At 44.5% G+C, this 27,174-nt stretch overlaps 1 protein-coding gene across 4 annotated transcripts; it reads left to right on the forward strand.

Moving 5' to 3' along the window:
- Positions 1–7,127: 7,127 nt before the first annotated feature.
- Positions 7,128–26,771, forward strand: pi4kb (phosphatidylinositol 4-kinase, catalytic, beta). 4 transcript variants are annotated; one of them, XM_083678809.1, is made up of 13 exons: positions 7,128–7,221; positions 9,239–10,025; positions 12,679–13,050; positions 16,222–16,284; positions 17,442–17,669; positions 17,957–18,184; positions 18,520–18,629; positions 18,902–19,006; positions 19,701–19,806; positions 20,357–20,622; positions 22,676–22,808; positions 23,006–23,126; positions 24,342–26,771. In XM_083678809.1, exons 2-13 carry the CDS (start codon positions 9,264–9,266, stop codon positions 24,521–24,523), a joined length of 2,676 nt encoding a protein of 891 aa, XP_083534935.1. In that variant the 5' UTR covers positions 7,128–7,221; positions 9,239–9,263; the 3' UTR covers positions 24,524–26,771. The 4 variants fall into 4 exon arrangements, with proteins under 4 accessions (XP_083534935.1, XP_083534934.1, XP_083534936.1 ...); XM_083678808.1 differs by having other exon boundaries at positions 19,701–19,824; positions 24,342–26,770; XM_083678810.1 differs by lacking the exon at positions 16,222–16,284 and having other exon boundaries at positions 19,701–19,824; positions 24,342–26,770.
- The last annotated feature ends 403 nt before the right edge of the window (positions 26,772–27,174 follow it).

The raw sequence follows: 27,174 nt of genomic DNA on the forward strand, positions 1-27,174 counted from the left end.
GAGAAGACCCTCTGCCTCCTGCTGGGACGTCCACCGGGCCGGTCAACGGAGGACGTGGCATCGTGACCTTTGCCTCCAGCCTGCACTGTGCTGTCCCCCGCCTCCACGGCCTGTGCTGCTACATCCTTGACATCTGCCACAAATGTATCAATGATCTTGTTTGCCTCGGCGTCACAATCAGCATTGAAAGCATTAGTGGCAGATGGTGAAGTGACGTGTGAGCCATGCACGTGGGTTAGGCTACGAGTAGCACTGGCAGGCTGGGATGACTGCACAGAGCCGCTCTCAGAAGATCCACTTCTTCTCCGGAGAATTCCACCCACAGCCTTTGAGGCTTTTGTGTGGAACTCCCGACTTCCGATAATAGCTAGGTCATTCTGGCTCACCATATCCGCAGAGGCTCCAGAATCACTGGGGGTAATTCTGGTCTCTTCTGAGGAATGTGAGCCTCCCTGATATGAGCCATCTTGGTCATCACTTTGGGATAACATCTGTATCTTTAGTGCCACCTCCCTGAGCATATCCGCTGCGTCCCGTCCTCCTCCCAGTGTCTCCTTGCAGCTCTCCATGGTCTCAACAAGGGCGGCCATTACCTCACCTGTCATCGGAGCAAGAATCATTTGACTTACCTCCATACTTACCTTTGCCGGGGGTGGCGACACTGACGGACCCTGTTCAGTGACCCCAAACGCCTGGAGAGTGCCAGAGATCACGCGCACCATCTCCTCGGTGGCTGGCATGGCGTTCTTCCTCTCAGTCATCACTGGGGAGGAGCTTCCAGAGGGCGTGTAGGCCACGACCACCGAGAAGGCGGAGTTCAGCTGGCTGAGTGTTTCCCCCACCAGAGCTCTGGTCAGTTCAGGTGAGGAAGATGTGTCGTCACCCAGAGCCTGGAGTATGGTGTCTGCAGTCACCCCAAAGTAGACCTTGAGGGGGTCTCTCACAGGCACCCTCTGCAGTGACGTCTTGGAGCTACAAACACAAACACAAACATGAACACTACAGTCGTCTGATATCTGAAACATTATGCCACACAATTACTGTATCTTAAATTCACTAAATATGTTAACATTATAAACCTTATAAATAATGTCTCCTTTTCTGGATGTAATGATAATGGTCATTTCCTAAGTTCTATTTCGCTTCAGTCTTAAACCTCCTGATCCTAATAAGGCCTAACAATGAGGGTCGTTCTACGCTGTAGTTGATAAACTTTTAAAACTGCATCACAAACATGTCCTCTGGGGGCACTAGTGAATAAGAAAAACAGGTCCTCCAAACTGAACTTCATTGGAAAAGGATGTTATGTGTCCTATTACAGTTTAAATTCAATCTAAAAACTAAAAACATAAAAACCAAATTTTAATATGGGTCACCATAAAAAATGTAAACAAATATATCTACCTTAAGCCCCCTAAAGAGTAGTTGGGCCCCTTCATAAGTGGATGTGTAAATGAACCCTGGTTGACAGCTTACCTCGGGGGAGAGGAGACTAGAGTGGGTCCAGCCTCCTGGTCCTGAGGGTTGGTACTGGAGGAGCGTTCAGGGTCGGGCCCGGGGGCTAAAGCCTCCTCCTCCTCCTGACTATCGCTCTGCTCCAAGATTTGCACCAGGGCCGGCAGGAAGACCCGGAAGGCCGTCTCACAGATGACCTTCACCACCCTGCGGCACAGTCGGCCCAGCTGCATCCTGGTCGTCTGTGGTTCCATGAGAACACAACACCATCATATTGCATGAGTTAGTGAAGTTATGACGTATGGCACATTAGGAAAAACATTTTTTACAGCAAATAAACAAATCAGGACTGATAGGTGAGAATGTTATAACCAAAGCGCATTGTATTGCATTTGTGTATGAAATGTGCTATACAAATAAAGGTTGATTGATTGAATTATCACACATAATCACGACTTACAGGGTCTCTCATGCCCTTACGAATCACTCTCCATTGCCTGAATGATAAAGAAACAAGGAAACATTTTCAGCTGTTTCTTTTTTGTGTGTTTCAAACATGGTAGATGTACAAGACAGGCAACAGAAAGAACAAAGCTACACACAGCACACAACACCAACACTACACACAGCACACAACACCAACAGTAGTGAAAACACAAAAGATGCACCCCCACCCACATCATGTCCACTAACTTTGTCATAGACACACTCAACAGTTACATCGGAGCAATGTCAGCACATACAGCACAGTCAGGGGAGGCTGGTGGAGGGTTAGGGTTAGGGTTAGGGTTCCTCATTCCATTCCATGCATTACAATGAGCCCATCCTCCGATCTCTACCTCCACCAGCCTCCCCTGAGCACAGTCCCCCTACTGAAAGTAACCTCCATTACAGAGAGACATTAAACATACTTGTCAGTCAGACTCCTCAGGAAGTCGATGAGGATGGGATAGACCTCTTCTTCCTGGTCTGAGGGGATGTTGGCACTCTGACGTGCCTTCTCCTCCAAGAGCTCAATCACTGCAGCTCGGTTCTCAAACCTGTCTAGAGACCGGGGCCCAGGTGGAGGGGAGGGAGCTGCTGGCAAATACAAGGAGAAATATAAAAATGTAGATAAAAGAAGATACTCTTTTTTATCTAATATATCTTGGTTAAAAACATCTAGTTAGACAGACCAAATTGGTATGCAGCATTTATAATAAATTTCTTTCATCCAAATGCACATCATCTGAATTAATAATTGTGTGGATTTTATACTGTTTGAACAGATTTACATAATCTCTCCACCACAGAGAAGCGTTGGTACATTCTGAAGAGAATCTCTAACCTGTGTTGGTGGCCTTCTCAACCATGGTCTGCTTGCCACTACTCTTCCTTTGAGCCTTCAAGAAAACACACGGATCAGATCACACATGATAAGATCCAGTCACACCAACACGATAGCACATTCACAAAATGGTTACCTCTTTTTTGTTCAGCATTGTCAAGGCAAATATGAAAACGCACTTGAACCGTAGACAGTCGTTTTGTAATTTAGCATAAAATACGTTTGACAAAGCAGTGACGGCTTTTGAGCTGTAGGCCTACTGACGTAGTAGCAGGTGTCATAAAATAACGATGACGTCACAATACGGCCGGTGCCATGGTGACCACGGGACCAGACAACTTGTCTAAACTAACGATATTAATAATAAGACATGGAAAATAAACATAGTAATAAGTAGTAAGTAATAATAATTATAATAATTATATATTTCACAAAATTCGTGTAGGCCTATTTGTTTTAAAGTCGGGTATCCAAAATCACTATAACACAGACTAAGCGAAATACATTTTGGTTGTATGTATTCGTTTACACATAATGACCGTATACTCAGGCCCATATATTCATACAGTAAGTGGCTCTTAATCATAAACCGTTCAAATAAAATCGGATTATCGCATGTAGGCCTAGATTATGTGCGATGCCAACATCTTGTTCAAGGAGGATCAAACATTATCCAAATTCAAATTGTCGAAAACACCTCAACCATAGGACACCTGCTTACTGTACAGCTGTTGTTACACTGTACAGCAGTATGTTTTTAGCACGACCAATAGCTTTATATGATCTACATACGAATGCTTAAAGCACATTTGCAAACAACGATTAATTTCAGAGGATGACAAATAGCATGATCATTTTACACCATTCGCTGCTAACTATATAAGCCTTAAATATGCTGGACTGTATTTGATCCTGCACGCTGTTCCTGACCTCCTTTTGATCCATATTTTCGTTGATTGGCCGTTCGGTAACTCGTCGGTGTGTCGGTGAATTATGTCTCGTTAATCAACTGATCAGAGTTATGACCAAGAGGTAATGGCTGACGGTAACAGAAGCAGAAACTTTTGTAACTGTAGTATGACGTCACAGTGCCTGTGTACCCTACTACGTTAAAGGTGAAATAGCAGGGATTGGGGAGTAAACACATTGTAGCAGTAGGTAATCCCCAAGGACACATCTGCCCTGCCGCGTTGCCTGGCAGCCGTTACACAACCCACAGGCTGCCCTCTATGTCAGTGGCAAGGTCACAGCAGCACTGCACACACACACACACACACACACACACACACACACACACACACACACACACACACCACCTATGGGTGACTCATCAATAGTTTCCATTTCACAATGTGTGAATAATAGCGATTAGGCTGCAGTTCAGCTGTTAACGCAGTGGTTTATGGTTGCAGTTCTGCAGGTTTGCCAGCAGAGGGCAGCTTGGTTGCACGCCAGTGATTTTGTTTATGATGTTCTTCTGTCACCCATCTAGCCCTGTACATAGCTGACCACAGCCCCTACCTTCTCCCTTTCTACCCGTTCTGTAGCTTATATCTGCCCTGCCTGTCCCTAAATGCCCCTACCTATAGCTTATACCCCCTCCCTACCTCTGCCTGTCCTCTATCTACCTAACTTGTATGTGCCTTACTTGTCCCCTATTTACCCTCTATAGCTTGTATCTGCCCTTACCTGTCCCTAACTACCCCCTACCTATGCCAGAGTGTAGCCAATCCACAGACCATGCTCTGTATACAGTTACAGGAACAGATACAGTTACAGCTCAGGCCAGATTCATTACGTTCCATTCGCTCCAGGCCTATATGGAACTGTTCCATATGAGGGAGAGACAGAGGGAGGGAGGGAGGGAGGGAGGGAGGGAGAAAGAAAGAGAGAGAGAGAGAGAGAGAGAGTGAGAGATAGAGGGGGGGTGGGGAGTGGGGGTATGTTTCACTGACAGTTTCCCACTCCTAGTGTGATGCAGAGAGGTAAACATAGAGAAAAGTCCCTTCAGCCAGCTGGTCATGAGGCTCCGTTCATCTCCACCTTTTCAACCATACAAAGCCTACAGCGCTCAGACAATCTGGCCCAACCAAATTGAAACAAAACAAACATTTAAATATATCACCTATTGGACCTCATGTGACAACAAACAAAGTCAACGTGAATGCTATCTGGCCCTAAACAGACGGTGCACACGGTGGCAGGATCACTGACGGTAACTGACAGCAGGAACAACCAATCACAAACCTAAAAGTCACTGGCACACTAATCAGAGCTATAGAATATTTAGTGGGCATGTCATAAACTGATTTACTGTTTTAAAGAATGAAACTGTTTTGTAGAATAAAAGAGTAAACAACGCCTCTTTCTAATAATATCGAAAATCTCTGGTAAATACTTTCTAACCCCTAGCTAGGGGAGGCTGGTGGAAGTAGGAATTGGAGGACGGGCTCATTGTAATGCATGGAATGGAATAAGGAATGCTGGTTGATACCCCAATCCTACACACCTCTTGACAGCGGTCCATCGCCAAAAGTATGTGGACACCCGAATATCACACCCATATGTGCTTGTTGAACATCTCTTTCCAAAACCAAGGGCATTAATATGGAGTTGGTCCCTCCTTTGCTGGTATAACAGCCTCCACTCTTCTAGGAAGGCTTTCCACTAGATTTTGGAACATGGCTGCGGGGATTCGCTCCCATTCAGCCACAAGAGCATTAGTGAGGTCGGGCACTGATGTTGGGTGTTTGATGAGGTTGAGGTCAGGGCTTCTGTGCAGGCCAGTCAACCCCCTGTGCAAGTTCTTCCACACCAAACTCGACAAACCATGTCATTATGGACCTCGCTTTGTGGACGGGGGCATTGCCATGCTGAAACAGGAAACTGTTTCAAACTGTTGGGAGGCTGGTGGAAGTAGGAATTGGAGGACGGGCTCATTGTAATGCATGGAATGGAATAAGGAATGCTGGTTGATACCCCAATCCTACACACCTCTTGACAGGGGTCCATCGGTGGGACTGCTGTGGACAGGGTGAGCAGTTTTAAATACCTGGGAGTCCACATCACAGAAGACCTGACCTGTACTACCCACATCAGTTCACTGGTGGGAAAGCCAAGGCAACGCCCGTTCCATCTCAGGTAGCTGAGGAAATTCAAAGTCTCCCAGAGGATCCTTCAGTCCTTCTACTCTGGAGCTGTGGAGAGCATCATGGCTGGCAACATCACCGTCTGGTACGGTAACAGCACGGCCCAGGACAGGCGAGCTCTGCAAAGGGTGGTACGCCTGGCAGAAAAGACCATGGGAGCTCCAACCCCCCCCCCCCCTCTCCATGTCCTGTACACCAGGAGGTGTAGGACCAGAGCCTACAGGATAATGAAGGACCCTCACCACCCGAAAAACTGTTCCAGCTGCTGCGGTCAGGCAAACGCCTTCGCTGTCAGGCAGCAAGAACAGAGAGACTAAGACTGAGTTTCTTCCCCCATGCCATCAGGATCATCAACGATGACCCCACCAGTGCCCCCCTCAAGTCACTCACTGACATCATAACACATATACACACACATAATCATCCATCTGCTGTTTATACTGCTTATACTGCTTATACTGTTCATACTGTATATGTTTTAGTACTTCTCTGGCTGCAGCACCTTTTTGTAGAACTAGGGACCGTGGGGCTGGTGGAGCTTGAAGTAAAAGTGTCTTATATCAAGACGGAGTTAGTACGAATTATTCTTCTCTTTGGTCACAGAAGGCGATCGCACCAACAGAAAAGCCCTCCCTGTGCGCAACAGGGATACAGCACTGTAAAAAGTTTATGAATAAACAATCTTTCATGATTCACAGGTTTCTCCATCACTCTCCTTTTATAGAGGGGCGCTACATCATTATTGGGTTAGTTAGTTAAATCATAAACATGTTTACTGTACACTTGTTTTCAATTAATTGAACCATTTTAAGTAACAGGTGACGATCCGTTGTGAAACATTTGATATTCAGAACTCCACACGGCATACGTTGTTTACAATATTGCTAAATGTTTTGTGCTCTGAGAGCCAGCGATGTCAACTTCGACGCTGATCAAAAACTGCGCAACTCCGATGCTAGTGAACACGGCCAACATTGTTAATTTTCACCAGGCATGAGATGGGCAGCTAGCACTTGGTATTTAAGTAGCGGTTGTTTATTCACACTGAAGATCTTGTGTTTCCACCAATGTTGATATTTCAGATAACTATAAAAATAAAGCCACACGTAGAAGACGTAGCAGATTGGATTATCTGTATCTTTTTTTACAGGCGCAATAAACGGGCCAACCTGGCCCATAATCACACTTCTCCAAGTTGTTGAACAACTCGGTCAGTGGATGCAAGTCTCAATGGAGCACATAAACTGGAGATAAAAACAAACTTCAAAACCCACCCAAACATATTTAAAGGTACGATGAATGAAGTTGCTTCATGACCAGTGTACATCTTGCTTGGAGGACTCGTAAAGAGCGGTAGCTATACAGCCTTTACGCAGCAATAACTAGCTGGCTAGCTAAATTAGCCAACTTGCTAGCTAGATACGCGAGATTTTAGCTGTCTAACACAACTAGCTAGCATACCACATATGCTACTGTTGCTGCTTGTGCTTCCAGTACCCCGAGTAGCGTTTAGCGAGTAACTTCGCATTTTTAGTCAGTTACTGACCCATGATTTACTGGCAATAACTGTTTGTTTCACGCTAGCTAGTTAAGTAACTTAGCATACCTAGCTACTTGTGGTGTAGCCGAATGCGTATCTGGCTAGCTACCGAGGGATTAGTGGAGTATTGGCTGACAGTAGCAAATTAGGCTAGCTAAGTAAGGCGTGCAACAACATTGGAGGATGTGCTGCAACCTGTCCATTCTGTTCATCACATCATAGTTGCATTTGTCTCGGTTTACATCCCCTCAACACACTTGTCCTGGCCCACACAACGTATTTTATTACGCCACGACTAAAGCAGCCAGCCAATCATGTTAGCTAACTCATCTGTTGCAAGGCACTTAATATTAAGTGAATTTATTAGCTCAGTTAAGAATTTGTAGTAGTAGCGGCGGCTGTGGCATACTATTACTAGCTACATATTAGCCATACATATATTACTGAGATGACTAGCGCGGTCATACACCTATGGCTTGCTACATGTTAGCCGGATAGCATCCTACAAGCAAGTCTTACGATGGAGTCGTTGTTACAACTGCAACTCTTAAGGAGCTTGTTCACTGCCCGTACAAAGACAACAGACACAGTGCCCAACATTCTAAAGATGACAGTTGTTTGCTGTTGTTTTTAGAATGCTCAAAAAGCCAAAAATTGTTAAGGCACACTGCTCAAACATTGCCCAACAAACACATTTTTCATTGTTGCATTGCTCAGGGTGGGGTTAATCCCTGGGAAAATATCCAGAATCTACACATTCCATTAGATCACAGCGATTAGTCACTCCCATATTAGTTACAAGTTCGCAGTAGCTCCAACAAAAAAACTGCACATCACACCCTGCCCTGCCTCACTACCATCAACCTGGGCTTTTTTCTCACTTCTCAGTCTGTCAGCATTAGATATTCAAGTAAATGTGCCTTGGCTACATAATAATATCAGACAAGTTTACATGGGCTGCCTCCATGATAGGCAGTGTTGCAATATTCTCCAATCCACCGACAATGTTGCAATATTCTCTGAGCCACTCATTGCAATCTTTCTATATTCTCAGGGGCCGCATCAATACAATGTTTAAATATTGGCGGAATGTTTCCCTTCCCTGGCAAATGGCTATAATGCAGAGAGGCAAAGTTGAGCTGCATGGGCACACACATTATGAGGAAAATGTGGTTTAGCTGGACTTGTTCAACAAAGAGATTCAAGCTTTATGAGGAAGTACTTTCGCATTTTCAGTTGTGAGGTCATTGCTATATTGTTGGTTCAACAATAACAGACATCATGTCTTAGTTCATCTGAGTAATTTGGGCTTTTTATGTTGCAAAGACTCTGTACATGTCAAGAATCCTCAAAGACAAGTAACAGCACGATCACAGGTTTCTATGTGACAAGTCCAGTGTCCCATTTCAGATGTTGGCTAAACTCATCCTTGCGTTCTCCCCCTCTCCTGGTGGTAATCTGATCAGTGGGATTAGGAGACATCTGCAAGGCCAGGCTCCCACCAGGACACCCTGACATGGGGCTGGGAGGAGCTCTCTCTCTCTCTGAGAACCAAGGGCCCTAGCCTAGGGGGAAAAAATGTTGAAAAATGTTTGTCACGTTAGGCTGGATGTGTTTAAGAGCATAGTGATGAAGAGCCTATCCCCCTCTCTCTTCCCCAGTATCTCTCTTTATCACTCAGCCATGGCTGACGCACTCTCCCTACCCCCTTGAAATTCTAAAATATATGTAGCCTGTCTCTCACAGATGTCCCTCTCTCTTTGTCAGGGGCCGTGTGGAGTGGTGAGCGACCATGATGGGTGATGCAGAGCTGGAGCTGTCACTGGCTCACCCAGAGGAACTGCAGCAGAGCCCCTCCACAGCCTCCTCTTCTGTGTCCATCTCCTCCTCTCCCTCCCTCTCTCTGCCCTCCTCCTCTCCCTCCCTCTCTCTGCCCTCCTCCCCTTCATCGTCTGGCCCCCACCACCAGGGGCTGCAGCAGCCTCCCAGCCCCAGCTCCAATGAGGGCTCCACCCCCCCTAGCCTGCCCCTGGACGTCATCTCAGAGGGCGTGGGGGAGCTGAACCTGGTAATCGACCCAGAGATGGCTTTAAAGGCCTGCCAGGACGTGCTGCAGAAGGTCAAGCTGCTAAAGGGCGAAGGCCAGGGGGACGACAGCAGTCCTACGGACCACATGCTGGTCAATGGGACCTCGCACACTGAGCTGACCGACGCCCAAGGAGGCGGAGTCGGGGGGATCATCAAGCCCCCAAAAATCTCAGAGGAAGAGGACCCGGACGCCCTGCCGCCGGACTCGGTGAAGAGTGCCAGGCGGCGCCAGCGCCACAACCCTTCCAAGCAGTCATGGCTCTTGCGGCTCTTCGAGTCCAAGCTCTTCGACGTGTCCATGGCCATCTCCTACCTGCACAACTCCAAAGAGCCTGGCGTGCAGGCCTACATCGGCAACCGCCTCTTCAGCTTCCGGCATGAGGAGGTGGACTTCTACCTTCCGCAGCTGCTCAACATGTACATCCACATGGATGAGGACGTGGGCGACGCCATAAAGCCCTACGTGGTGGGTGGCCTGAGCAGAGTTCCACCACTAGTGCCTATGGCCCATACCGTGTTAGACACGGGTGTAGGAAAGGATTGGATAGGTATAAAAAAGCTCTCTGATTGGCTATGTGGAATACCTGTCCAGTTGTGTTAGATTTGATCAGGAGTGTCCAGAGGTAGCCTATACCTATCCAGTTGTGTTACATCAGACCAGGAGTGTCCAGAGGTAGCCTATACCTATCCAGTTGTGTTAGATTTGATCAGGAGTGTCCAGAGTTAGGGGCAAGGAAACAATTTCATATTCATCATGCGGCTCAATTTCAAGTATCCAAAGGATAGTGTTCAAGGGAGAGGAGCTGGGGGTTGATTTGAATAGCATATTTGTAAATAGTGCGTTTTAATAATATTAATATTAATAATGTATTAAATGTATAAAGCACGTTTCATTATACAAGAATGATCTCAAAGTGCATAAAAAAAATAATTATATATATATATATATATATATATATATATATATATATATATATATATAAATAAAGCAAAACGTAAATACAGTGCTTTGTGTAAATAATGGGACAGTGAAGCATTTTTTCTTCTTTTGGCTCTACACTCCAAACGTTTGAAATGGAAATCAAACAATTACTGTGAGGTTAAAGAGATTCTCAGCTTTCATTTGATGGTATTTGTGTACATATTGGCTTTACCATTCAGAAACACTTTTTATGCATAGTCCTCCTATTTCAGGGTACCCGAAAGTAATGGGACAATTGGCTTGACAGGTGTTTCTGGTAAGTCAGGTGTGTTCCGTCACATCATATGTGCAGGCATAAGAGAGCTGTCAATGTCTAGTATTGATTCTAGGCTTTGTGTTTGCCTTTGTAGTCTATTGGTGTCTATCAACATGAGGACCAAAGCGATATCAATGAAGGCAAGTCAAGGAAGCCTTTATTCAGCTGAAAAATCTGAAACATAGCCAAAACCTTAGGCTTGCCAAAATCAACAGTGTGGAACATCCTTAAAAAATGATGGTCAAGTTACAGTTTGATAAAAAGTCACTTAAAAAGCCTGCAGAGGTCTGGAAAAAGGTATTGTGGACAGATAGCAAGTGGAACGTTTGGAGAAGGATCTGCCTAAGATTTACAACATACCACCTCATCTGTGAAACATGGTGGGCATGTATAACTAGAACTTGCTAATTTGTCTAAACATCTTGTCTACTCAAGTACAAGCAAATGCTTACAAATTAATTGGGTGGCGCTTAATCATACAGCAAGACAATGACCCAAACCGTACTGCCATAGCAACTAGGGAGTTTTTCAGGGCCAAAAAGTGTAAAATTCTTGACTGGCCAAGTCAATCTTCATATTTAAATCCAATTTAACACGCATTCCATTTCCTGATGATACGATTTTAGGCAAAAATAGCACAAAACAAACAAAACAGTATGGCTGCAGTACAGGCCTGGCAGAGCATCACCAGAAAAGGCACCAGGCGTCTGGTGGGGTCAATGGGTTGCAGACTTAAGGCAGTTATTGCATGCAAAGGATTGTTTAATAAAAACTGTTGTAATTTCTGAATAGTGAAAACAATATGTACACAAATATCATCAAATAAAATCAGAGAATCTCTACTTTAACCTCAGTCATTGTTTGATTTCAAATCCAAACTTTTGGAGTGTAGAGTCAAAAGATACAAAAATTAGAAAGAAAAATTCACTTTGCATTAAATTGTGCACTTTATCTGTCTTCCGTGGCTGATGTTAAGGTATTTCTCCTTCACTGACGAGGCCCTTTTGTTAAATCATGAATCGTTTGTTACATGGCAATTTGATTGCATTGTAAACCAAAGTTCTGTAAGCCCCCACGCGGAGGGTTGATCAGCAGCGAGCAACGCAGATTACAGTGATTGGCTGATCAGGAGTGATCAATGGTACTTCTGAAATACATATAATGAATATTATTTGTTTTAAATGAATAGACCATTATTTAATCTATATATTGTGATACTGAAAGTAATCTTTTTTCAGTGGTTTGAAATACTGAAATATAAAATCAGCATACTCATAGTGAAGCTCTTATCTGGTCATTAAAAACAATAAACCTAGAACACTATTGTAGCTGTGTTTTACCGTAGGTGAATTTGTAAAACAAATTATAGACTAGGCCTATAGTTCCAAATAATGTTTTTTAAAAGCAATTACTTTCAAGTAATTCCTGCAGTAGGCCTACTATACGGATCCAATACAAGCATGCATGTTTTTAGTATTTCATATTACTTACTTAAAATATAATCCTGTTCATGTGTACAATTGTAAAGTCAAGTGTTTCTACTCAGTACCACAAGCTCCATCTCAGAAGCAAGTGAGTGCAGGTGTGGCATTGAATATCGATATCTTTTCCCCAAACAAGTGGGCTAAGTTAATTGTAATATTCAATTTATTAAGCTGTGTATTTGGGATGCAATGAAGGTGTTAGAATCTGTTAGATGCTCCCAAAATAGAGCGTATATACAGTAGCAAACAAATCAAATTGCTGGTTTGGGCTGTTCCCCCCCTACCCCCTGCTGGCTACTAGTTTCATCTGACTGGCTACTACTACTCCTAGTGGAAACCTCTGCAGTATCACCATATCCTGCCTGACTCTGAACACTCAGTGTTGTTTGTCCCTCAGGTTCACCGTTGCCGCCAGAGCATCTCCTTCTCGCTGCAGTGTGCCTGGCTGCTGGGCGCCTACTCCTCCGACATGCACATCTCCACGCAGCGCCACTCCCGTGGCACCAAGCTCCGCAAGCTCATCTTCTCAGACGAGCTGAAGCCGGCAGGCGCCCGCGCCCGCAGGGACCCCCCAGCGCTGGTGCCGTTCTGCCCTGTCCTGCCCATGGCGCAGAATCTGCACGTGCACGGACTGGGCGGTGAACATGGACTGTCGCCCTCCAAGCGCACCCACCAGCGCTCCAAGTCAGACGCCACAGTCAGCATCAGCCTGAGCAGCAACCTGAAGAGGACGGCCAGCAACCCAAAGGTGGAGAGCAGCCAGGATGAGGTGAGTGGGAACCTAAGTGGACCTGGTAGTGGACTGTGCTTTTTACTAACTTTTAAAGTACATGTTATGGTAGACGGTGGATTTGGGGCAAAAGGTGAAGTGAAGAGCTGCGGATAGTGACGTAGCAGTAATGTCAACTGTATGATGACCTCAGACCCCACTGACTGGGTTCAATTCCTGTTTTGGATTATTCTGTGCTGTCCTCTTTGTCTGTCACCCACTGTGTTAGTGGAATTCCACTTTATGAAAGTTAAGTTGCGGTCAGAGGAATACAGAGATGCAGATGGTGCAAGGACCAACCCATGATTTGTTTGTATTGTGTTGGTAGAGCTTAATCACATGGTCCAAGAGAGAACCTTTGACCAATTAAATAAGCACAACACAGAATGTAAAATATGTCAATCCTGTATAGGAGACTGTACAGGATTGAAAATAATGATAACTGAATTCATACACCACTTCTCTACGTTTTGCTCTTATTGTTCATTGGTAGCAATCTGTAGAATCTGATGTTGACCATTTTGCAATGTTCCTTTGCAGTGAGGCTATAGCAATATCCACACACAGGAAGCTACAGGGCATGCACTCTGTCTCCATGACAACATCACACAAAGCACAGGGCCCTGTAACAGCCATGCTGTTGTTATGTAAGAGGATGTAGCCACTCCTGACCTCCAGATATGCTCTGATGTGTGATATAACCAAGGATTAGGATGTTGTGACCTACTGAGGGCCCAGTCCACGTGTGAAATTACAATGGACACATATATTCCTAAATATGTTACGGGTCATACACCTAATAGTATCACCTGGGGTTCACAAACAAAATCTCTATCCATACTTCTGCTCACACACACACACACACACACACACACACACACACACACACACACACAAGAAAAATAGATCAAAACGAAAGGAGATATTGCAAAAATAAGATGGTGTTACAGCCAGAGGAGTTAAACAGTTGAACGCCAACCCTGCAACGGAAGACTATCTTATCTTAGCAGTTATGTGGAGTGAGGTGTTTTCATGCTTCCTGTCATAATGCATTACTCGGTTATTGGATCCTTGTGATTTACACCCTGGGGTACCACGGTTCTTAACTAGCGAGGCAGAATTTTCACTTGACTTTTTTAGGAGTTTTAGGAGCCCTGCAGCGCAGGTTGTGTGACCAGCTATGAGCTAAAGCCGAACCTGGCTGAGCCATATTGTAAAATTAGCACAAAAGGGATATAGGGGATCATTCATCATTCATGAATTCAGTCATTTGACACAAAAGGCCAACAGGACTTTTCAATTGTACTGCCTGTCATTTGTTAGGAATGCATCATGCCTTTTTCTAATATGCCAGAAATGTTTTAATCTAATCTAATCTATCATAATGATGGTGAAGACACTCAAGGCGGCCGGTTCTCAGTACTCTATTAAAGCGGGCAACTCCACCTTAAATAGTAACAGTGTACTCTGGCTTGCAAATCAATTACCTAGTTATCTTGAGGAGTTTGGACTCTTCGCACCACATGTCCTCCCCCTGATTAATGTGTAATGTACTTGGGGGACACTGTTTTGATTAACCTATAAGACAAAGCTCCAAAAAATACATTTTCTTAAGGTAGTTCACACCCCTCTCCTCTTTCTCTCTGTATCTCTTCCACCTGCTGCATTCCCTCTGACTTTTGGGATCATTGTGTGATGCTAGTTAAACTCAGTCTCTTCGTTAGTGAGCACAGTAGACTCACCTACGAGGTTAGAATAAAAATCAGTCATAGGGGACAATGTATGTATACTTCTACTGAGTCAGTCAGCTCCCCCCACTGTCTGCTAGTGTTAGGGAGTCTTGACTAATGGAGACATCATTGACAAATATCATCTGTTCTCAGTGACAAGATTAAACAAAAAGAGCCAAACAACATCCTCCATTGTTGACTGGCCTTGTCAATCTCCAGATTTAAATCCAATTTAAAATGCATTTTATTTGCTGAAGAGGAGACTTAAGGCAAAACGTCCTCAAAACAAACAACAACTGAAGATGGCTGCAGTACAGGCCTGGCAGAGCATCACCAGAGAAGATACCCAGCGTCTGGTGGGGTCAATGGGTCGCAGACTTCAGGCAGTTATTGCATGCAAAGGATTGTCAACCAAATACTAAACATGAGTGCTTAATTTGGACATTTGATATCCAATCACTTTTGGGTACCCTAAAATAGGGGACCATGCATAAAAAGTGGTGTAATTTCTGAATGGTGAAACCAATATGTACACAAAAACCATCAAATAAAAGAAACATTCTTCACTGTCCCATTACTTACGCACGGCACTGTATATCTTTTTTGAGTAGTGTAATGATGATTTTCGGATGTTGAAGAATGTAGTCACCGGTGATGTAACAAAGTAGATACGCCAAATAAAATTGAATCAGGATAGTTTAATTCAGATCTGGGCTCACAATGGAAGATACATGGTCAATGCACAGTTCCACAAGAGAGCAACGAAGTGGGGGTTTCGTCTTAATTTATAGAGTCAGATAAACGTCCGGGAGGTCTCTACTCCTATATCTTGTGTGGCATGGCTCCAGTAAGTCTGGGAGCAAGGAGCCCCATGCAGCTGGTCACTATCTCAACCAAGTCTTACGTGAGTTACACCCCAGCTAAAGTTCATCATAACAAGTAGCTTCCTTGTCTTGTCTCCTGTGCTTACGTGGAATAACTGGGCTGCTGAAAACAAAATACCAATGGACATCCACCATATTGTTTTCATCTGTCCTGTCTTTTCCAATCACCAAGAGAGAAGATGAGGAGAGGCAAGGAAAGGAAGCCACCTAAGTGTATTGATATTGCAACCAGGCACCAACGCGAGGGGGATTAATCTGAGGACCTAGTTTGAGTTATGTGACATTCACAGTCGCCAGCAGACTGGCAGCATGGCTTGGGCTACTAATTTATTGTCTGTGTCAACTAGTGTTCCTCACTATGCGTAGCTGTTCAAGGTTTTATCAGTTTTAGTGACTCCAGTTTAATGACTCCACATTATGTTAGGACAGGGCTGTCTCAGTCTATACCAAGAAGGCATTAAAAGCATGCTGCCACAATGATGCTCTTCAGTGTTGAAAATTGTCAATATTCTTGTCCTGCCTTTCCCCCTTCACCCCTCCTCTACTTTGCTCCTTAGCCCCCTCACCTTTCTCAGGAACTGAGCTCCAGCTCTGAAAGTCTTGAATTTGTGACTGGTACAGTAAGTTTACTGCCTCTATCATGATGGTTACTTGCGGTGCATTGTGGGATATTATTAGCTCTGTCCATTCGCAGCCAGGGGATTTAGTCTTTTAAGTTGGTGAGGTTATAAGCATGTATGTCTCAATAAACAACTTTGGCAGCTCTCATGATGGTTGGTTGGTGGTAATGATGGGATCTGTCCATCATTGGCTTTTTTGATCAAATTCTAATATGATGAATCCTATGACTGTTCTATTTGAAGTGGAGATGCATGCTTACAAACTCTCCACTCAAAGGAAAATCTTCTCCTTCCCTTTTTTGGAATCTGTGTTGCATCAAATATCTGGTTTGGCGGGTCCTGGGCTTATCTAAACTTTAATTCCTCTCAAATCTGAACAACTCTGTGATGAATGATTAAGGCTCAAATGCCTTTGGTTTCCAAGCTCAAATTAATGATTTGTTTTTTACTTTGTCAACTTAACTGAAAAGTTAAAAGCCATGTTTTCAAATTAATTGTATGATGTTTGTGTCAGGTTTGTCGGTAAACAGTTCATCAGCTTTCAAAGGGCAATTTGTTTATTGGCTGAACTCAATTATATGCTAATACGGAACTCAATCATTTTACTGGAAACTCGACACAAACGGACAAGCACCTCTAGGCTGACCATCTTGCTGCTCTTCCATAATTGGACATTTGAACAATTGTGAGTAGTTATCTTGATTAGTCCACTTTCTAGGGTCCCTAAGGTGTGGGCTGTGTTGGGAATGGAAATGGTAGAAAGAAACAGACTTGGTTCCAGCAAATATTTGGTTAATTAATTAATTGCAGTTTGACAAGTGTTTCCCATTTCACCGTTATTAAGAATAGCCTGACTTCTCCCAAGTCCATGTTTTCATTCATCCTTTCAGGTTAGTTTTTTTATGGTTCCCTTACTCGCTGTATTTTCTTATAAAAGATTTAGATGACTCATTCTCATTAAGCTCTTGTACTTAAGTCACATTGTGGTAGTATTCAGCTTCAGCAGGCATTATCATCATATCCCAGACAACTAGATCCCCCAGGCACAATGATGACTTGTTGAAGTTCGGGTAAGGACTATAACTATACAACAATGCATTTTGAATACTTTGCTCATGTGTCCTCTCCTCCTCCTCTTCCACCCACCTTCCCTGCAGCCTGTACGTCTGACTCCCCAGAGGGAGTTCATTAAGTCTCTGATGGGCATTGGGAAGCGCCTGGCCACGCTACCCACCAAGGAGCAGAAGACCCAGAGGCTCATCTCAGAGCTGTCGCTGCTCAACCACAAGTTGCCGGCCCGTGTCTGGCTGCCCACCGCGGCCTTCGACCACCACGTAGTCCGGGTTCCCCACACACAGGCCGTGGTGCTTAACTCCAAAGACAAGGTGTGGAGAGAGCTACACAAACACACAGGCTTTGGTGATTCATTTCTAAATGTACAGTAAGAAGCACATTGTATACACACAAACAGTGTTTTATGCTCAACTGAGGGGAGATCCCCACTCTCAAACATTCATCCTCCAATACATTAGTGCTCTGCTTGAGAGATTTGTCTGTAGAAATATCATGGTTGTTTACTCGGAAGCACCTTGTGAGAGATGTTACAAGATAACTACCCTCCCATCTATCTGTCTGTGTGATAACAATTCACTGTACGTATGCTCTTAACCAGGCACCGTACCTCATCTACGTGGAGGTTCTGGAGTGCGAGAACTTTGAGATGTCCAACGTTCCGGTACGGATCCCGGAGACGCGGATCCGGAGCACACGGTCAGTGGAAAACCTACCGGACTGCGGCATCACGGCGGAGCAGCGCGCTGGGAGCTTCTCCACGGTCCCCAACTACGACAACGATGATGAGGCCTGGTCTGTGGACGACATCGGGGAACTTCAGGTGGAGGTGAGACTCGTTTGACATATCACTTGAAGACGGTACATTCATTCAAATGGTCAAAGACAAACACTCACAGTTAAAGGTAGACCCAGAGATGTGACCCTACAATGGGGAAAGCGGGATCCAACTTCAGAGATGCTTCAGAGGCGTTTGCGCATCAGCGCGGCAATGCATGGTAACAGAGGGATGACGAGTGATGCTGGGATGACAGACAAATAACTTTTTCCACACGTCACACTGCTCTGTGTGATTCAAACCACCATAGGGTGGAGAATTAGAATGGTTTGAGTACTCTTTTTTTCAGGTCAATGTGTGAGCTGTTCCTCTGTTCCCTCCCCAAGCTCCCAGAGGTCCATACCAACAGCTGTGACAACATCTCCCAGTTCTCAGTCGACAGCATCACTAGCCTGGAGAGCAAGGAACCAATCTTCATTGCTGCTGGAGACATCAGGTACAGAGGGCAAGCGTTGGGCAGGCTTGTTTTGAAAGGCCTTGCTTTTAGTGGTAGGGCTAACAATGGTAGGGCTAACTTGGAGCTGGTTTGCTCTTATCTGCCTTTGGGGGCTAGTCTTTCACACAGTAGGTTAGCATTGCACAGGCTTGCTGTAGGAACAAAGACATACGCTTTGAAACGGTCAGAGTTTGCTATTATGATGTCTTAGTGTGACTTTAAGTGTGTGTGTGTGTGTGTGTGTGTGTGTGTGTGTTTGTTCACATATGTAGGCGGCGCCTCTCAGAGCAGCTGGCTCACACACCAACAACATTCAGGAGGGACCCAGAGGACCCCTCAGCAGTGGCCCTGAAAGAGCCGTGGCAGGAGAAGGTCCTGTAAGTACCATCACCATACCTGTCTACACTCTACACCTGATTTACTGTACCATACCTGTCTACAATCTACACCTGGATTTACTGTACCATACCTGTCTACACTACACCTGATTTACTGTACCATACCTGTCTGCACTACACCTGATTTACTGTGCTTGGAAGTTTAAACCATGGCTGTGATTTTAAAACAGCTGAGTTTCCGGCCAGGGTGTTTTTAGAAAAACACAGAAATATTACTCCTGATGACATCATAGAGGGTCATTTGACTTACAGTATACGGAAAGTCACAGTTTTCACACATGTAGATGTTGGTATGGGAAAGAAAATGGTGAAGTGCCCCTTTACTTCAAATTCTTTCGACAAGTTACACATTTGTTGTATTGACTTACCATCAAAGACTACTTGTCCCATGTAAAAAAAATTGAGTCAGTGTGTGCATGAAATGGGTCTGTTGTGTTCAACCTCAATATATTAACCTCCAGTGTTGTGTATCCCATGACATGTTGTGATGCATGAATATAGATTATGAGTAAGTTGTAGTGTTTTCTTTTTATAAATGCTTCAATTCAGCATACACTACCAATGCACATTGTTCAATAAATCTCTCTACAGTATAGGCTACATTGAAGACTGTTAAAGCTTTCTTTAAAGGTTTTGAAGTAAACATTGAGATTGTTGTTGGTTTGTTTGACAGGCGGATCCGTGAGGGCTCCCCCTATGGGCACCTGCCTACCTGGCGGCTGCTCTCTGTCATCGTCAAGTGTGGCGACGACCTTCGGCAAGAGCTGCTGGCCTCCCAGGTGCTGAAACAGCTACAGGTTAGTGTTACCTGTATACAAGAGCTGCTGGCCTCTCAGGTGCTGAAACAGCTACAGGTTGGTGTTACCTGTATACAAGTTCTTCCATACTACCGTGATACCAACATTTGATGAATTCAAAATAAGTTTTCATCAGTACCTGATTTGTATGATCTGTCCACTGTGAACGAGTCATTGAAACATTGCATGATTTTTTTTTTCTTTTTTTTTTTTTTACAGTAGAATAGTAGAACATAGTAGAAAAGGGGCACAGTGAATAAATAACCTTGTTTTTTAATGTCAATACTGAGTCCATGTTGTCTTTGACCCAGATACAAACATTACAGTTACACTTTATTATTACTATTATTAGGAATTAAGAAAAGATTCCTTGTCAAATTGACATTCCTGGTTGGAGAGGATTTGAAGGGAGTGATTTTGAGGGAGGAGGAGATAGAGACAGCGTCTCCCTCAATTGTGATTGATATGTCATGTATTTCCTCTCCCTCTCTCCCCCCCTCCCTCTCTCTCTCTCTCTCCCTCCCTCCACCAGACTATCTGGGAGCAGGAGCGTGTGCCGCTGTGGATCAAGCCTTACAAGATCCTGGTGATCTCGTCAGACAGCGGTATGATTGAGCCTGTGGTGAACGCCGTGTCCATCCATCAGGTGAAGAAGCAGAGCCAGCTGTCACTGCTCGACTACTTCCTGCAGGAGCACGGTAGCCACACCACTGAGGCCTTCCTCACCGCACAGAGAAACTTTGTCCAGAGCTGTGCCAGCTACTGCCTCATCTGCTACCTGCTGCAGGTCAAAGACAGGTGGGCCTCTCCCTCTCTCTGTCTCTCTCTCTATCTGTCTCTCTCCCTCTTTCTCTCTGTCTGTCTGTCTCTACTGCCTAATCTGCTACCTGCTGCAGGTCAAAGGTGGGCCTCTCTCCCACTCCCCCTCTCGATCCTTCTCTCTCTCTCTGTCTCTGTCTCCACTGCTAATCTGCTACCTGCTACAGGTCAAAGACAGGTGAGAGGAGAAGCAGAGGAGGAGCTATCACTGGTCACACCAGTTGGAGCATATCAAATGAGTGCATTTATCCAATTTTTGGCCAGTGAAGTTGTCCTTGAATGAGCCTATGTAAATGGGTGTACTTTTCTGGGTAAACAGCTGAGTAAATGGCTCTAGAGCTATGGATGCAATGATTGACCATCTATGAGATTGAAATTATAGTTTTAACCATATTTTTAGGCTATAATTTTCTAATTAGTGGGTTCGGCTATTTCAGCCACACCCATTGCTAACAGGTGCATAAAAGCAAGCATACAGCCATACAATCTCCGTTGGCAGTAGAATGGCGGTAGAATTGGCAGTAGAATGGGTCTTACTGAAGAGCTCAGTGACTTTCAACTGTCATAGGATGCCACCTTTCCAACAAGTCAGTTCCCTGGTCAACTGTCCGTGCTGTTATTGTGAAGTGGAAACGTCGAGGAGCAACAACAGCTCAGCTGCGAAGTGGTAGGCCACACAAGCTCACAGAACGGGACCACTAAGTGCTGAAGCGCGTAGCGTGTAAATCGTCTGTCCTCAGTTGCAACACTCACTACCGAGTTCCAAACTTCCTCTGGAAGCAACCTCAGCACAAGAACTGTTCGTTGGGAACGTCATGAAATGGGTTTCCATGGCCGAGCAGCCACACACAAGCCTAACATCACCATGCGCAATGCCAGGCATCGGCTGGAGTGGTGTAAAGCACACCACCAGCAGTGGAAACGCGCTCTCTGGAGTGATGAATCACACTTCACTATCTGGCAGTCTGACAGACGAACCTGGGTTTGGCGGATGCCAGAAGAACGCTACCTGCCCGAATGCATAGTGCCAACTGTAAAGTTTAGTGGAGGAGAAATAATGGTCTGGGGCTATTTTTCATGATTTGGGCTAGACTCTGTCGTGGAAATTCTCCACTGTAGTATTTTATTTAATCAAATGTGAGATCCAAGAACCAAGGGTGTTGTTAAAGCCACAATATAAGTTTATTACACTTGCAAGCGGAGAGACACTCCAAACAGAAGTTCAGTGAAGTCTCTAAAGCAGCACAGCAACTTTTCCTCCTTTATAGCAAGGGTTGGAACACAACGAGGACAAAGATAGGAATATTGTGGGTTGGAACACATCGTGTCTAACAGGTGCCACAAGTACTGTTTCCCACACTCTACTTCCAACCTTCAAACCCCATTTTGCCCAGCAACACTACTTAGTAACTGTCCACAACCTGCCTTACCATCAGGTCAGGCCTAGTACATATTATAAACATTGTTATAAGCGATACAGCAGTATTCTGTCTAAAAACATTTCTATCAATAATATTTCTATCATAGCTCCTCCTTAGTTCCAGTGAAGGGAAATCTTAATGCTATAGCATACAATGACAGTCTAGAGAATTGTATGCTTCCATCTTTGTGGCAACAGTTTGGGGCAGGCCCTTTCCTGTTTCAGCATGACAATGCCCCCCATCCACAAAGAGGTTCATAATAACATGGTTTGCTGAGTGGTGTGGAAGAACTTGACTGGCTTGCACAGAGCCCTGACCTCAACCCCATCGAACACCTTTGGGATGAATTGGAATGCCGACTGCGAGCCAGGCCTTCTTGCCCAAAATCAGTGCCCGACCTCACTAATGCCCTTGTGGCTGAATGGGAGCGAATCCCCGCAGCCATGTTCCAAAATCTAGTGGAAAGCCTTCCCAGAAGAGTGGAGGCTGTTATAGCAGCAAAGGGGGGGGACCAACTCCATAATAATGCCCATGGTTTTGGAATGAGATGTACCAATCCCAGATTGCCTCTTTAAGGACATTGCCTCTTTTCCTTCCTCTCTCGCGCACAGGCACAACGGGAACATCCTGTTGGATGCTGAGGGCCACATCATCCATATAGACTTTGGCTTCATCCTGTCCAGCTCGCCCCGCAACCTGGGGTTCGAAACGTCTGCCTTCAAGCTCACCAGCGAGTTTGTGGACGTAAGTCAAATAACAGTGATTTCAGAGCCGACAGCCCATTGAAATTAGGTTCTGAAACCTGAAATGGTGCTGAGTGGAGGGTGTGGGTGCATCAATGAGTCTCTCAATCAGTGATGCAACTATTTCCTTGCTCATGGTTACTCAATGTTCTCTCTCTTCTCTCCCTCTTTCTCTTCCCTCCTCCCCCTTTCTTTTAGGTGATGGGAGGTCTGGACGGGGACATGTTCAACTACTACAAGATGCTGATGCTGCAGGGGCTGATCGCCGCACGGAAGCACATGGACAAAGTCATCCAGATAGTGGATATCATGCAACAAGGTAGTGATAGATTTTTGAGGGGGGGGATTGTTTTTATTGATTTAAGTGTCATCCACCTTCCAATGGTATTCAGCCCTTGTGAATAAAAAAAGACAATATTAAACAGTAAAACAATTATACATGAGTGTATTCTAAACACAATTTCACTGCATAAATAAGAATCATTTACGATCACAGGGAATTCTGCGCATCCTCAGTAGAGACTACCGACAAAGTACTCTCTCATTTGATTCCAGCACCTTCTCTCTGAAGGACCTCTTCATGTTTGAGGCTGTGTTGGGGCTAAGGGCCGTTTATATAAGCAGTGCATTTTTGGGTGTATAGACCAGAGCATGTGAGTGGAGCAGACATCATTTGACCGGAGCGTGGAGCGGGTATTCAAAACATTGGAGCACCTGCCATCTCTCCTACTCCAATTTCTCTCCAATACCGCTCACATCACAAGTTCAGATCAGACCAAAAATATTTTGCAGATATTCCAATAAATCCTGCATGGAAATCAGCCAGCCCTCCTAATACTGCCTTTCAAGCCAGTGTCACTTTCACTTTCATTACTAAGCAAATGGTGTGTTTTTTCATTTAATCAAGATGAGATGTGGGTGTTTGGTAAATTAGTTAAATGATTGTCTGAAACAAAGAAACAAATGGAGTGAATTTTGAGCAACCATTCTTCTGTGAGCGGTTTTGGAGTGGAGCAAGGGAAAGAATGTGGAACGAGGGAGCGGAGCGCAAGCACAGCCTTGTGAGCGAGGAGCGGCATCTGTTGCCGCTCATCCCCGCTCTCCTGCTCTGGTACAGATGGTTCAATCTACAGCTTTAGTAGAACGCTCCCTGCCAGCTGTTTAGTGTTTGTTGGATGTAGTCTTCTAAGACAAAACCAAATTGCATTAATCAATCTCTTCCTTTCTTCCCTCCCTTTACCCCCTCTTGTCTCTTCTCCTTTCTTTCCATCCTACCTTTACCCCCCCCACTCTCCTCTCCTCCTTCCTTCCCTCCCGTTACTCATCGTCTCCCTCACCTCCTCTCTCCTGTTTCCTCCCCTCCTCCTTCCTTCCCTCCTGTTACTCCTCCTCTCTCCTTTGTCTCCTCCCCTCCCGTTACTCCTCCCCTCTCCTTTGTCTTCTTCCCTCCTGGTATTCCTCTTCTCCCCTTTGTCTCCTCCCCTCTCCTTCCTTCCCTCCTGTTACTCCTTTCTTCCCCTCCTTCCTTCTCCAGGTTCTCAGCTGCCGTGTTTCCATGGCTCCAGCACCATCCGCTCCCTTAAGGAGCGTTTCCACATGAGCCTGACGGAGGAGCAGCTCCAGGTGCTGGTGGAGCAGATGGTGGACGGCTCCATGCGCTCCATCACCACCAAGCTCTACGACGGCTTCCAGTACCTCACCAACGGCATCATGTGAACCAGCTACCTGTGTATGTGTGTGCGTTTGTGTGTGCGCATACATGTACAGTGGACCTACATGAACAAACGCTTGGACTTAAAAAAGCCACACACCACTTGCAAAGACCACTACCCCCTGCCTCAGCCCTTTACCTCTTTAGGAACCAAACACATTTGTTTGTTGTGCTCTACCCTAACACAACCCCAAACCTAACACAACCCCTGCCCGTAGTCCCTTTGGACTCACATCTTTGTTTCTGGGATTTTATACCTTGACTCAAAGACTAGAGGTCTCACAGATGTGAGGTGTTCCCCTTTTCTTTTCCCACCTGTTTCTTCCTCTCCTCATATCTGTGGCTCTACCTTTGCCCGCTCTCTTTTTGTTGCTTTGTCTTTGACTTTTATCATACTGTGCGTTTGAAGTTTTTTTGTTCTCTCAATGAGGATGTTTTTTGTGTTTTTCTCCTCAGTATGTAAATTGTCCAGTTTCTCTAAGCCTCATCGGGACACCGGATGCTAACTTGCCCTTCAACTTGGCGTGCGTGCGTGCTCACTTGCTCCCCAAAGCTCTGTTCTTGTATGACAGTTATACACACACATCAAGCTTAAATAAGACTAATAGATACCCTGCACATGATGGTTATAAATCAAGGGAGCTGCAGATACAATTTTATTTTTATAAAAACATTTAGAGAAACAAAATATCTTGGAGGTGGTGTTACTGAAGGTGAATTTATGTTGACACAAAATGTTGAAATTACTGTGGTAATTGTTCATCTTTCATCTGTTCATGCTCTTCATCTGTTGAGGGTGCGTGAAGGATAAGCTTCATTTTTACAATTACAATTTCAAATTCAGTTTTACAGCTATAATTGACTTCACACTGTTAGCATTGATAGTGACAGTCCTCAATTCCAATTTAGGCTCTCTTAAATAGTGAAGAGGCCAAAATAAAGACAAACACACCTCCTTTTTTTTGTGTATGTGCAGTGCTCCTCACAGCAATTTGTGTATGTGCAGTGCTCCTCCTTAGCAACCATGCCACCCCTGTATCTGCTCCTATTTTATTTCTTTACAAAGAATAGAGCAACATTGACAGTTCTTTCGCAATTTACTTTACTTTGAATGAGAAACAATACACTCAGGATTGTACTGAAGAGGTGTTTTTGTCTGAGATCACTTCAGAGGAAGAGGAATGGGCTGTTGCATGGTTAATACATGTTCTGAACCACACTACACCTCCACTGATGGGACTGGACTGAATGCTATGGAGATGGTGGACTGGCTGAGCAAAGCAATGGGAATGTGGATAGTCAATAAGGATAGTCATTTTATATGGACTCATGTGTTAGTGTAACATGGGTAGCTTACTCTGGCCTCGGCTATTTCCAGTGTTTTGAATGGAGATCAATAAGCACATGCTTGGTCTCTAAACTCTGGACTATGACTGATTTTTCAGTCGCGTGTTTTCGGGGTGAGTTGATATCGGTGTCTCGCAGCATCACAACAGTCGTCTATCCCTCTACCACTCCACATTCATCTCAATAGACGCTCGCGTGTCACCCTTGTTAGAATGTGTGTAAAGGGCAAACCAATTACAATCCCTATTAATGAACTTTTCTTCTGAGTTTTCTACTATTTTTCCTGTCAGACCCTTAATTCTTTATTCCCTGTTGTTTAACGGACCAGCTCTTCTATCATCATGTGAATGACGACCTTGTGAATGAATATTTCTTTGTATAATAAATGTACCGTTCTGTTTTAGGCCAGCTGTTCAACATAACACATCCATATGAAACAGTTTAATGTTTGACTCCTTCATATAGGCAGTGGTTTTAACTGTACATCAGGGCTGCAGAAGTAGGTAGACTTGAGGCAAAGAAATACATATGTTTACACTGCCTGCAAAAGTATTCACCCCATGTACAATTTTTACATTTTGTTGTATTAGGGCCAGGAATTTAAGTATGTTAAATTGGGATTTTATCCCCCACCCATCTACATAGTTTACTGGCCACATACAATGAAAGGAAATGTTTTACATTTTCAGAAATTGTTAAAAAGATAAACTGATAAGACCTTTTTTTTTTTATTGTACTGTAGTAGCATACATGCAGGCCTATAGGACTGCTGATGAGGTCACAAATGAAATAGGCCTATTTTGCCAATACGGTAGACCTATTTTGTCATGGTAATTACTTGTGTACAGTACAACTTCAAATGAATAACTGATGATAAAAGTACCTGCTTTCTCCAGTAGGATTAGAATAAAGACGACAGAAACAGGGTGGATGACTGAACATCCACAACTTCATGCATTCAAGGTATAAAATATGGAGGCAAGTACAGTTAGTACCTCAATAATATCTACCTCTTCCACACTGTAGAAACGTCTGTGCAACCTTGTCATGGTCGATGATGAGACTGAAGTTGGTTTTAGATATCCATATCCTGTCGGGAAAAGGTTATTACATTTGAAAGGAACAAGGAAGTCATAATTGTTGGAAGACAGTTTTGGTCAAGGGCGTAGGAGCAGAAGTCAGCTGGACATGAAGGCAGACACATTGTACGAGTGGGGTCCAGGGGCATGCCCCACACCCCTAGGACGATGTTTTCTTTTGGAAACAGTTTCTAGTGACTTTTGAGAAAAGGATACAGACAAATCTGAAC

The sequence above is a fragment of the Argentina silus genome, assembly GCF_951799395.1.
Source record: "Argentina silus genome assembly, chromosome: 10".
Classification (NCBI taxonomy): Eukaryota; Metazoa; Chordata; class Actinopteri; order Argentiniformes; family Argentinidae; genus Argentina; species Argentina silus.

Excerpts from the sequence above, each read along its gene's own strand:
- pi4kb (XM_083678808.1), top strand. The coding sequence starts at position 9,264 with ATGATGGGTGATGCAGAGCTGGAGCTGTCACTGGCTCACCCAGAGGAA. Across the intron at positions 13,051-16,221 it reads TGGAGAGCAGCCAGGATGAG|CCCCCTCACCTTTCTCAGGA; the intron begins GTGAGTGGGAAC and ends TTTGCTCCTTAG. Across the intron at positions 16,285-17,441 it reads TTGAATTTGTGACTGGTACA|CCTGTACGTCTGACTCCCCA; the intron begins GTAAGTTTACTG and ends CCTTCCCTGCAG.